The sequence below is a fragment of the Spizellomyces punctatus genome, assembly GCF_000182565.1.
Source record: "Spizellomyces punctatus DAOM BR117 chromosome Unknown supercont1.2, whole genome shotgun sequence".
Classification (NCBI taxonomy): domain Eukaryota; kingdom Fungi; phylum Chytridiomycota; class Chytridiomycetes; order Spizellomycetales; family Spizellomycetaceae; genus Spizellomyces; species Spizellomyces punctatus.
This window is the reverse complement of record NW_015971538.1, coordinates 1,905,054-1,917,219: the sequence shown is the minus strand read 5'-3', so window position 1 is coordinate 1,917,219 and position 12,166 is coordinate 1,905,054. Positions and strand designations below refer to the sequence as shown.

General features: G+C 50.4%; 4 protein-coding genes across 4 annotated transcripts; 2 read left to right on the top strand and 2 right to left on the bottom strand.

Annotated features, from left to right (window-relative positions):
• Nucleotides 1–154: 154 nt before the first annotated feature.
• SPPG_01614 (uncharacterized protein) lies at nt 155–2,139 on the bottom strand (the record flags this gene model as incomplete). The annotated part of the gene is made up of 5 exons (XM_016749933.1): nt 155–626; nt 713–1,190; nt 1,248–1,464; nt 1,532–1,674; nt 1,740–2,139. The coding sequence occupies 5 exons, from the start codon at nt 2,137–2,139 to the stop codon at nt 290–292; spliced, it is 1,575 nt and encodes a 524-aa protein (XP_016612220.1). The 3' UTR covers nt 155–289.
• Nucleotides 2,140–2,954: 815 nt separating this feature from the next.
• On the top strand, nt 2,955–5,188 carry SPPG_01613 (uncharacterized protein). Its single transcript, XM_016749932.1, has 9 exons — nt 2,955–3,125; nt 3,200–3,330; nt 3,411–3,872; nt 3,938–4,143; nt 4,215–4,253; nt 4,317–4,379; nt 4,491–4,512; nt 4,581–4,672; nt 4,733–5,188. The coding sequence occupies exons 1-9, from the start codon at nt 2,983–2,985 to the stop codon at nt 5,096–5,098; spliced, it is 1,524 nt and encodes a 507-aa protein (XP_016612219.1). The 5' UTR covers nt 2,955–2,982; the 3' UTR covers nt 5,099–5,188.
• Nucleotides 4,636–6,618, bottom strand: SPPG_01612 (uncharacterized protein). Its single transcript, XM_016749931.1, has 4 exons — nt 6,516–6,618; nt 6,119–6,460; nt 5,686–6,056; nt 4,636–5,629 (listed from the first exon to the last, which is right to left on the bottom strand). Exons 1-4 carry the CDS (start codon nt 6,613–6,615, stop codon nt 5,576–5,578), a joined length of 867 nt encoding a protein of 288 aa, XP_016612218.1. The 5' UTR covers nt 6,616–6,618; the 3' UTR covers nt 4,636–5,575.
• A 174-nt stretch (nt 6,619–6,792) lies between these two features.
• Nucleotides 6,793–12,070, top strand: SPPG_01611 (uncharacterized protein). The gene has a single exon (XM_016749930.1). The coding sequence runs from the start codon at nt 7,084–7,086 to the stop codon at nt 11,905–11,907; it is 4,824 nt and encodes a 1,607-aa protein (XP_016612217.1). The 5' UTR covers nt 6,793–7,083; the 3' UTR covers nt 11,908–12,070.
• The last annotated feature ends 96 nt before the right edge of the window (nt 12,071–12,166 follow it).

Genomic DNA, 12,166 nt, shown 5'->3' with positions numbered 1-12,166 from the left:
GCCTCAGTTGAACATTGTCGAATGAACGACACATTAGCGGGGGTCTGACGCTACATACGCAACCATTGGGATACGGACGCCCAACAACGGACAAGACCAGACCACCCCATCTTGGTATGCATATACTACCATGCTACTCCACAAAAAGGGTGTTAAAAAACTCTATTAGGTACTTCCTGCGTACTCTATTTCAATGCCAATAAGAAGTTCTAAGGTACGGTTGTATTGCCATGTCCACATCGGACGCACTACTATTTCTATCGAGGCTCCCATTCTAAAAAACTATATTCTAGGCCCATAAAGGCTTCCTAAACCCTTCAATGATAAGGATATCATCGGTATCAAAGCCATCCACCTTGGTCATCAACTCATCATTGGAGTGTTGGATGGACAGAATCGCCTTGGTTCCACCGGGCAAAAACGTGAATCCAGTTGGCTCCGCTGATGTGTCCCTGACAGAGAGGAAACGAATACATCCATCGCTTTCCGTATCTTTATCTGCGCCATCAGGAAGGCACATGAAAATATCTCCGTTCGGGTTGTCTTCAATGATCGCAACGTTGCGAGAGTTGGGTTGAAAGTCGAGGTTGTCTGGCTGGTTGAATTCTGGTGTGCCAGTGATGAAGCTAGTAGCCAAAAGAGGAAATGACGAGGTCAGGAAACCGTACAAGAAAGGAACAGCCCATGAAGATAATAATAAGATGGGACCTACCGATTAGCGGTTGCATAGGCTACCTTCCCTCCAATGGTCGCATAGCTCTGCTGATGCCTCGAAATTTCTCCATCTGTAACTACTGTCTCATCGATCAGACAATTAACCTCTCCGTAGTTTTTAGCATCTGCAGCCCCAGTATTGGTCCAGCAGATTCGCACACCGGGTCCTTTGTAGTGAGGGTCGTTGATAAGATCTTCTGGTCTGTAGTAGCCTGTGGCTCGGACCCGGTCGGCCTCCGAGCGTGCCGCAGAGGGGTTGGGGATACGCACCCAACCACCTTCGCCAATCTCGCATCCTTGGCCAGCTTGTGGAAATTTGGCTTCACCATGCGCAATACAAGAAGCCTGAAAGGCGTACACAGCACCCGCAGCCAGGGGAGAATCCGCGGGGTTACGGATCACACCCTTGGACTTGAGAGGTTTGGTTGGGACAAACTTGTAGAGGGAACCACCGTTTGCTCCTTGTTTGCCGCTTCCTATCGTAAGAACATGAGTTAGCACTTGCATAACGACAATTTCTTCCTGATTCTTACCTGGTCTCAGTTCATCTCCTCCATAGACAACGCCAGAAGGATCAATGTAAAGTCCTTCCCAGGCAATGGTAGGCAGGGCAGTCCTCTTCACCACCTTGTCAACTTTTGCACCGGTCGCATCAGCAATGCTTCCCGTCGCACGATCAGTGACGGTGGTACCAGCAGGTAGGTTGAAGGGATCGAAGATCTCGTATACACCCCCTTTGTCGTCTTCCTCCTGTTAAGGATTTGCGTGTATTAGAGATTGGGCTGTTTTATAATGATAACAGCATGTGGGCATTTACCGTAGCCAAGACAGTTCCCCAAGGTGTGACACGAAGCCCATCACAGCGGGTCATGCCACGGAGAAATGTGGTAACTTTGCCTGTCTTCAGGTCAACTGCCTGTACGGAAGGATTGAATTTAGGAATGATCTTTGAGAAGTTGCCTATCGAGTAAGAGAATGATTATCAAAAAGTTCAACAACGAAAATTAAAAGACGGTAGCCATTACCAGCACCAGGCTTCTCAATCTCTTCCCTCTCCGCCTCAATGCAGAAAACAGCATGAGTTGGTTCACCAGTACATGGCCAAAACGAAGGCTGGTCAGCATGGTTTGCAATTTGGCGTGTCAGATAACGAGCGGTCAAGCCGGGGGACAGAAGGACCTGATCGCTAGCTTTCTGCGTGGGTTTTCGATAGGGACCTTGCGTCGGTGGGGCATTATTGGGTAGTGGAGCGAGGATGCCAAACAACTCAAGTGAGCGGATTTTTAAAAGGGACTCAGTGGCAGTTCCAAACTCTTTCAAAGAAGTGATCCACTCTGGGACGGGAAAGGCCGCAGTGCCAGATGTACTAGAAAGGATAACTGATGCCGCTAGAAGCGACGCAGTTGTGCGGAAAATGTTGGGCATTGGAGCAGCCTTTGACCTGAAAGGTTAGAGGCGGGTAGATGAGAATGAGATCTGGACTGCCATGAACAAACAAAGGGGGGTGGGCTTTTATAGCTATAATCCGCCCCCATTTCCTCTAGTCTTTTTGCTAGCTAACAAAGGTTTATGCACGTGCGGACAAATTAGAGTTTTTAAAGTGCGTTGTTCGGTGATGCAAGCGCACACCATCGACTAACATGCCGACGACTTGGACAGTCTCTGAACTAGCACGCTTGCCTGCACGTGCGGAACCTTATCGTGAATAGGATTTACCAGAATCGAGCGCAAACAAGGAAAAAAGCAAGCAAGCACGCAGTCCGCGCCCTATTAGCGCACAAAAAGCAGGAAATTTTGGGGACAGCCTTGGAAAAAGCACGCATTAACAAGACGAGAAGAGCAAAAGGCTTTTCAAACATGCAGACGATGTAGCAATCTATGGTGGTTGTTTCTAGCGCATGTTCAGAACAGCGTTCCTGCTTGTGCTGCAAATTGGAGTTTGCTGTTTCCACTAGAGTCTTGACATGCCAAAGACTTTGTCATGAGGTATACACAGATGTCGTTCATGTAAAAACCGTGTGATATACTTGTATACTCTACAAGGATATGATGCAGAGGACCAGTGTGGCTCATCGCTACTTGCGAATGTCCGGTGATCACGTACAAGTTGCAAGACTGATGCTGTCCACAGCATTCTTACAATGGCACCTTGTACACGCCGCGACAGCAATTTTTTTCTTTTTTGCGTTTTGACGGCGATGGGAAGGGGGAATTTAAATCCTGCTGGACGTTGGGGTCGCCCGGTCCAAAAGGACAGCCGAGCCTGTCATGCGATTCAGCATCACCGTCGCCTTGGCCGTCTTGCTGGGTGTGACGGCCATTGACATCCCTCCTCAGTCGGTGCCAACAAGAATCGTCTCCACCAAGGGTCCACTTTTCGTAGACGAACTTGGGAGATCCCGCATTTTTCAGTATGATATCGGATTTCCAAAATGACATGCATATATTATGTTGAGGTTGACAAGACTTAAAATGCAATTATTAGTGGCACAAATGTCGTCTACAAAGGTGCTCCATGGCATCCTGACATCAGTCCGGAGGCCTTGCCCCGATGGTCTTTCAATCAAGATGACATTGACATTCTGGCTTCGCATGGTGTCACTGCAATTCGCCTCGGTGTGTTGTGCGCTCTTCCTTTGCATGGCGGAATGGCACACCTAGATCTAAATCGTCGACTCTATTTGTCGCGAACTCAGGGATAATGTGGCCTGGTGTGGAGCCTGTGCGGGGCCAGTATAACTATACGTACCTAGAGGTGATGAAGACCATCGTCCAGAGATGTTCGGATGCGGGCATCTACGTCCTTCTCGACTTTCATCAGGATGGCCTCAGCGAAAAATTCTGTGGGGAGGGCGTACCTTTATGGGCAGCGCAACCCGCGCATTCCCCGCTTAACCTACTGGGATTCCCCGTGCCCATTGAGGCCCGGCCTTACAAACTCCAAGAGAATGGTGTTCCTACACCAGAGGACTGTGGCAAGCATTATTATGATAAACTTCAGTTCTCATATGCTGCGGGCACAGCCTACCAACGACTATATGATAACTATGATGGGCTACGAGACTCCTTTGCGAATTATTGGAAGCTTGTCGCCCAGACATTTTTACCATTCAAGAATATCCTTGGATACGATCTTATAAACGAGCCATGGGCCGGGAGTATGTGAATGCATGCATGGGATGTGGTGCTCCTCTTTCAATTTTGCTGATGCTGCAGGTTGTAGATGTTGTTTCCAATCCCGGGCTTCTCGTACCTGGGGTTGCCGACAGAATGAATCTACAGAATTTCTACGACGTTATAGCCACGGCCATCAGATCCGTTGATCCCAACGCAATGATTTTCTTCGAATCTGTGACATGGGACAATTTTGTGGTAGGATTTACCCATGCGCCCGGGGGTACCCAGTATGCCTCAAAATCTGTGCTGTCGGTGGGTTGCTCTCTCTTCTGTTCTGCTACTGGCTACGGTCATGTTGATATTGTCCCTCTCGGTCCCTGCAGTTCCACCACTACCAACCTCCGCAGCTCTTTAATCTTAATGTAAGGTTCGATCGGAAAGGAGGCTTCAGTTTTCACATTCAAAGCTGGGTGAACTTTGATTAGGCTACCTTCGTCGAGCGGTCTCTGGATATGTTGCGCCTTCAAAGTGGGGGAATGCTAACCGAGGTATGTTTAGGAGTGCTTTACCTAGACTTGTCTTCTGCTTAAATGCATTCCATCGTGCGGCGGATGTCGGTTGGGAGCAATATCTAACCTCTATCTACTGTCCACCTTTAGTTTGAAATGGGATGGAAAAATGGTAATAGCGACAGCAGTGATTGATTGCAGCGGTTGCTCTATTATTCAACACATACTCTCCATCGTCAGGCGGGAACATCGAGTACATCCGAGATGTTTCCCGACTCGCTGACAAATACTTTTTCTCCTACACTGGATGGGAGTACACGGATTACATACCTGTACGTGGCGTGGACATGATTTACTTGGTTCTACATCCGTTTGATGTCTTTGGATCGTAGATCACTGGCACCAACAATGGCATCCGGGATCCGGAGACCGGGCTCGTCCGACCGGACATGGCCGAGGTATACAGTCGCACCTACGCGACCGCAATCGCAGGCATCCCGCTTTCAATGTCGTTTGACGACAAAACCGGGTTGTTCACTCTCACGTTCGTCAGCGATGGTACCATTCATCCCACTGAAATTCGTGTCAATTCTCCACGCCATTACCCGTCTGGATACAGCGCTGCTGTGCAGAGTGCTTCTGCAGGCTTCCGTGTTCTACAGCCAAACGAAGGAGCAAAGGATGGGTTCATCCATGTAGTGCGGGAGCAGCCAGGACGACCCGGGGCAAAGGTAACTGTCACAGTCTCCAGAACTTGACCGCATCTTATAAGAGAAGATAGATAAGAATAGCCTCGTACGTTTTTGTTAGAGTCATAATTAGTTGAATAGATGGTGAACAATGAGGGCTTGTGAGGTCCGCTGAGTCTGTGATTGCAATGGTTCCTCACGGTCGAGCAGAGATTTTTTTGTTTTCTTGAATCTCTCCTCCTGAAAGGGAACAGCTTCGTTGATCCTCTAATGCTTTAACGGCTCCATTACGTATGTCGCCGTCATTAGCCTCTCTTCCAACTCCAATAAAGGAGACATGTCTCATATCGTCGGTTGTCCGTGAAATAAGGAAATACTGCCTAATAACAAAGTCAGAGTCATCTTATTGTTTGTTATCAAAGAAGAATCCCCACGGGGTGCTCGTGGACGACCGCAAATCTGCTGCTAACTGTAACATCGCAACCTTGTAGGATCAGGCCCATGCCCTAACCAAGTGCCTTCCCTGGTTGTTGCCAGCGACTCTTATTACCACAGACCTCGCAATTGCAATTCGGAGCTGACCTCCCATAAACGCTTTTGCTGTTCATCAAATCGTTAACTACAGCCACGAAACAGATGCATACCTGAAGACGTACCATATTTACATCATAGCTCTGTTCAGAACTTGGAATCCACTCCCCATCCTTGCCCATATATTTCCCCGTAACCCCCCTTATATCTTCATCCATCACCAATCGACAACAGACTACTGCTCCCTGTTCCACAGTTCTCGCCACCGGGAGGTAAGGGAGAATCGTCTGCATAATCCAACGAGCAGGGAAGGGGGCATGACGAGAGAGCTCGGTGGATGGTATCCAGCCGGGGCTGCAGGAATTTACGGTCGTAGTTTTGAGGCGTGGGCTTAAGGCGTAGGTGAAGAGGATGTTCGCTAGTTTAGATGTCGCGTATGCGGTTTTCGCGGTGTATTCTTCTGGTGTTGGTGGAAATTCCGGTGATGATGGGGCCCCTGTATCGTAGTTCCGAGCAATTGGTGGACATGTTTCAGCAGTTGACAAGTTTTTAACACACCTCTATGCAATTCTGAAGAAACATTCACTATTCGACCTGTCCCCGAAGCTTCCAACAAATCCAAGAGCAAACTTGTCAACAAAAAGTGCCCTAGATGGTTCACCGCAAAGGCTAGCTCTGTCCCGTGCTCTGTGGTCTCCCTTTTTGAGCCTGGGTAAACACCGGCATTGTTTAGGAGGACGTGCAGCGGGAATCCTAGTTCCTTATAGGATCTCACAAACGAATGAATGCTTTCTGGAGAAGACAAGTCACATGTGAGGTATTCAATGAGGTGGGCGCATGATGGGTTCTCAGTTTTGAGATTTTGTACAGCTCGCTGCGCTTTATCTGCAGTCCTGCAAGCTGCATGTGCGGGGGTTGGTGACCAGCGCAACAATTCATTATCTGACTTTATCACCTAGGGTAATGTAATAGTTTCCTGTTGCCAAGAGTTTTCTTGCGCATGCGTAGCCCAGGCCAGTATTTCCTCCAGTAATCATGCAATACCTAGTCTCCATTTGCTGCGTGGTTGACATCTGAACGAACACAATCATCCTGTCCCAAGTCGCGCAGCATGTCGCGCCACACTGCGCCCTGCATGTTTATTGGTCATAGTCTAATGACGTTCCTGTGTGGCGCGGGAGTGGAGGCTCGTGCACTCATGCGTAGTCGCACCCAGAAAAGGAGGCGGAAAAGAATCATTGAACACTGTCAATTCCGAAGTGCCCCGTTGAAGAGACGTATTGGAGGACGACGTTTCATGACCTGTGATACTATCTCTGACGCTTCGCTGCTTCCTGAGGCGACTCTGAGGAGTAGATCGGCAAGCGTCCTATCGGGTTTCTCCATCTGCGGAAGAGCTACTAAGGTGTGCTGAAGGTTTCGCACTGACGGTCTCACTTTGTCAGTTCGACGCCTCGTCGCACAGCCAACCGTCTTATCGCAAAGCATTCTTCGAAATCAGCTCTAACAATCCGTACGCAATCATGAGCAAGGAGGAAGACGAGGAAGGCATTGGAACCGAGGACGAAATAGTGGAGGATGACGAAGAGATCCGCTGCATTTGTGGATTCACTGACGATGACGGGAATACCATCGCTTGTGACAAGTGTGGAGTGTGGCAACACATGGTGTGTGTTGGAGTCGATCACCGACATGTTCCCGATGTGTACTTTTGCGATGCGTGTGACCCTCGAGAGTTGGATGTGGCCGGTGCCGTCGAGCTTCAGAAACGAAGAAGAGAACGGAAGAATAGAGGGAAAGGTAGGGGAGGTGGCAACAGGAAGGATGGACAGGAAAAATGTTCACCAAAAAAGCGGAAGGAAGGAGATAAGCCGGATTCCAGACTTGAGAAACAAGCGAGGAACAGAATAAAAGTTCGAGCAAAGCCAAGTAGCATTGCCAACGCAAGTCCTCCAGAAGTGCGAAGACGCCGAAAGGGGCGACCGACGGTAACGGGTACAGTTGGCACACCACAGTCCAATAGAGACGGACACTTGAAAGCGGACGAGGACGAAAACGACGCACCAAAACCTGGAACGGCATATGAAGCCGAATATTACTCTCACTCGTCAAAGTTTGGAGAGCTCTCATTCCCCCGATTTGCGAGTACACATATTGGCACACACATAGAACACGTTTGGAGCGACTGGAGACAAAGTAATGAGTTCAAATCTCGACGGGAGAGCAACACGGACCTTGATACTGGAGCTCTAGTGCCGCTCTCGGTTGACTGGCTGCTGGATCAAATTCCGGTAGCTGTTTGGGACCCTTTACCCCCGAACCCTGTATCAGGTGTTAGGCGATTTGCTCTTTTCGCCACGGTCGATATTCCTGCAAACACCTATGTGACAGATATCAAAGGAGCTCTTTCCGGCAAGGAAAATTTAGAAAAAGCGAAAGGATTGGATCTTCTGGAAGTTGATAATTGTGTCCTAGCGCCGCCATTTGTATTTGCACATCCTGCTCATGCCCTGCGAATGGGCGACCAACCGTTAGCAGTGGATGCTAGAGAATGGGGTGAACGAGGTGGTCGTTATGTCAGATACTGGTGTGGAGGGGACGATGCCATGTCATCAAAATGCAATGCTCATCTGAGAAGTGTAACGGTATATGAGGAAAATGATGATGAGACTGACGAACCTTTAGTTGAAGATGGCAGCGGGCTGACTTTGAACGAGAAGATTATGCTTGCAATCTTCACGACCAAACGAGTGGGACCCGCGGAAGAGATTGTACTTGGGAAAGGAGCCACTGGCTGGATTGGATATCCCTGCATATGTGAAGATTTAGATGCATGTCTCGTTGCGAAAGGAGTGGAATTGCACGAGCGGATCATCAACGGAGAACCCGAGGAGACTCTACTCAAGGGTGGAAGGAGACGGCGTAAGAGTGGATCACGCAAGGGGAAAAATGGGCAGGATTTCCGAAGTGAGGATGAGATAGAGGAAGACCGTGAGGAACGTGTGGTACCAGATATTCCTGCCACGCCTGATAATCAGACACACGGTGGAGAACTCGATTTGTTCGCAGCTTCGAGCAGCGGAAAACGACTGTCTCGGGAGGAGAAGAAGCTACAAGATCAATTAGCAAGAATTGAGCGAATGGAGCGGGAGGCTCAACAGAAAAGGATGCGACAGGAAAAGAGAGCCCGGACTAAATCTGGTGGAACATCAGTGGACGAGGCAGAACATCCTCGCGAAGCGGAGTCTCTCAACCGAAAGCGACGCAGAGACAATGCGGACGAGACCGTTGTAGTTTCTGAGCCTAGGGAGATGCGACAAAATGAACATTCGACCGGTGGAGCCCTAAAGCGGCAAAAAGTGTCACCAGACCTCCCGTCCCCTAGTCCAATGCCACGTCGAGGAGGATTCAAGGCCTGGATCTTTGCGCAAGAGGAAGCGAGGGAGGCTAAGGCGAAAGAACAAGAAGTAGAGGCTGATCGGGCAACACAGGCGGCGAGAGATGAGATCGAACAAAGTTTCGACGAACCTGCCACTGAGGAGGTCACACACGAGCCAGACAATATGAAACGCAAACTTTCCGAGTCTCCACCACCGTTGCGGGTTGAGGGAGCTAACAATGAGGGTTTGAATGGTTCTAAAAGGCAAAAGATTGAGGTGTCGGAGACATCCAATGGGTCCGTTGACACTGGCGCAGTCAGCTCTTCTACCGCACTAAGCAAGCAAGCCCCTGACAATGAAATTGCAAAGGGGCAGACCGTGTCCTCAACATCCTCGTCTCCAGACACCCCAGCTACACCAGCTGCAACGCCAGGTGTAATACGTAAAGTCTCCCTTCAGGAATTTATGGCAAAGAAAAGGCTTATGGCTTCTTCTGCGCCCTCTACTCCATCCATCCCGGAATCAACTACAGGTAACTCTTCTGTTATGCAAGAGTATCCTTTTCCGAAGATGGATAAATCCAATGAAGAGGCGGTGAGCAAGAGTGCCAGCGTTGGAACATCCCTTCCGGAGGGCAAGCTGGATGATACGAAAAGTTTGACCAGACAGGTCACGGTAGAACATATGACAGTCTGTGAGCAGCGTGCTGTAAACTCCCGCAAAAGTGACGATGTGATGACATCCGACCTGTCAAGCTCTTCGGCGAGTGAGTCCCGCAGCGATGGTCAGTTTCCGAAGTTTCCCACTTCGGGACTTGCTTCTATCTTTGGTGTTCAAAAAGAGGTTGGAATGAAGGCACTGTCTGTAGCGACAGAAGTATCGGATAAGCTGGACACTGGAAATAGCCTTGAGCAACGTGCCAGCAATTCCTCAATCGCCGCTACTGCGTTTGCGGAAAACCCCGAATTGGAAGGCTCATTGGAACGACGTGCGACAATTTCCGAAAGTTCCGAGCGCACGCGAAAGCGCGAGATGACACCACCTCTACCGTCATCGACCCCGCTAATAGCTTCAACCAGTAGTCAGGGGCCGCATCCTGCACCGCGATCGCCACCTCAGTTACAGCCGCCGCCCGCTCCTTCGTCTCTACAGTCACCCGCGAAATCCGTTAATCCACCGGCATATCAACCCGGAATGTACTCTACTTATCATCCTCCGTCGGCACTCCCACCACCACCTCCTCCTTACCCGTCACGGCGACCTTCGTATCCGGGATATGGTGGGTATAGTGGATACTATGCCCCCGACCGAGGGCATCCTCCACTGGAGCGCATGGACCGTCCTCCGCCACCAACCGAACGGCCCCCACCACCGCATATGGACGGTATTGCTGGTGGATACTCCACTCGACCCCCTCCACATCACTACAGACGACCTGGGCCACCCCCCAGATACTCTCAGGCTCCGCGAGAGTACTATGATCGACATGCAGCACACCCAGGTCCAAAGTCAGGTATTAACAGCGTTGGGGGACCTCAATCTATGTTGAGTGGATACGACTACGACCGAGAGAGGGATCCTGAACGGGAGCGAGAGCGACTGGATTGGGAACGAGGGCGGGAGAGAGACTGGGATCGACGGGAGTGGGAGAGGGATCAAAATCGTTCACGCGATTGGGAAAGAGAGCTCTGGGAGCGGGAGCGGCAGAGAGATGTGAGAAACAGTAAAGCACCCGGAAGAGAATATGAAGATAATCGAATCTATGATCGGGAACGGGAACGGGAACGGTTGCCCCCGCCTCCTCCACCACCCCCCTTGCGCAAAGACAGGGGCGGTAGTCTAACGCCAGGTGGTGCGTGGATGGACGACGGGCGAATGTCGTCTCTTCACACCTCTGATGGTAGCCGAGAGCCAACCATTAGCCCTCGTTCTGCGCGCCCTCTCCCAGCACCATCCCCCGTTCCTGATAGCGCCTCACGGCGACGATCATCAGGGTTTGCATCTCCTCGGGAGAGTGGGATTGAAAAGCAGGCTGACTACGCGCCATTGGACAACGGACGGAGGTACTCTCTTACGAAGAGTGTGGAAGGTGCATGCATCGAAGCTGATGTTTCAACGCCGTACGACCCAGAGCATCCGTCTGACGTAGACAATCTTGAGGATCGGCGAAGAACGAGGAGTCCGAGAAGACGAGGCAGCTCCCTAGAGGGTATTAAAACGAAGGCTGAGTCATCAAGTCTCAATGGGCAGGAGCGAGGACACGACGACTGGTATGGGTCATCGGTGGTGCCGAATCACGATGTTCGATCCCGCTCGGGGACCCCAAGGGCGAGAACACCTGTGTCTCGACATTCTCGGTCCAGATCTCGCTCGAGGCCTAGACTACGAGAGAGTGAGTCAAATGCCAACGTCTCGTACACCGCAACACTCCAATCTTCCATCCATTCCCGTACAACGTCGAGATCGCCTTCTGCATCGCGCAGCCAGAAGGATGGGAGTACACCACGATCACGCTCTCGTACTCGGACGATCGGATCAGGAGGATCGCGCGATGGAAGCATGGAAGGCACGCGTAAAAGTGAGCGGTACGATGGCGAAGATCGCGAGCGCAATGAACAATTTAGCCGTCCTCCTTCCGCTGGGTATCGACCTCCGGCTTCAACCTATCGTCCAGAGTACCGTAGTTCAGCGACATATAGATCCGAGTACCCTCCAGAAAGATCCTATCGCCCCGACCAAGAAGGAGGTGATCGCGAAAAAGAACGCGACCGGGGTCGTGATCCACGAGAACGCCGGTACGAACGCGATTCTACGACTCCTACCGTACACTCACCTAGTGGGTACGCGAACGCATCCAGTCGAGTTCCAAGTAAGACATGGCCTGCGGAACGGGTGATGAGTAAGCAGGAGTTTTGGGAGCGACAGGGACGGAGTTATCGGCCTGACTATGGGAGGAGAGGAGAGTAAACGTTTGAATGTGACACTTTGACTGTCTTTCAATTCATGGACAGGATTTTGAACAGGAGAGATTGCGTTCAGTGTATGACACTCGTGTATGATGTAGTGTAGGAGCTCTTTGATTGTTACTTTTTAATTGAGTTTGTAGGTGTAAATGTATTTTTTGGAGGCTTTTATTGCTGGTGATAGTAATCACCCTTATTCTCTGCAAACATCACTGGATAGTTTTGCATGCAATTATTGCTTACTAGTCACCAGCGCTGGCTCA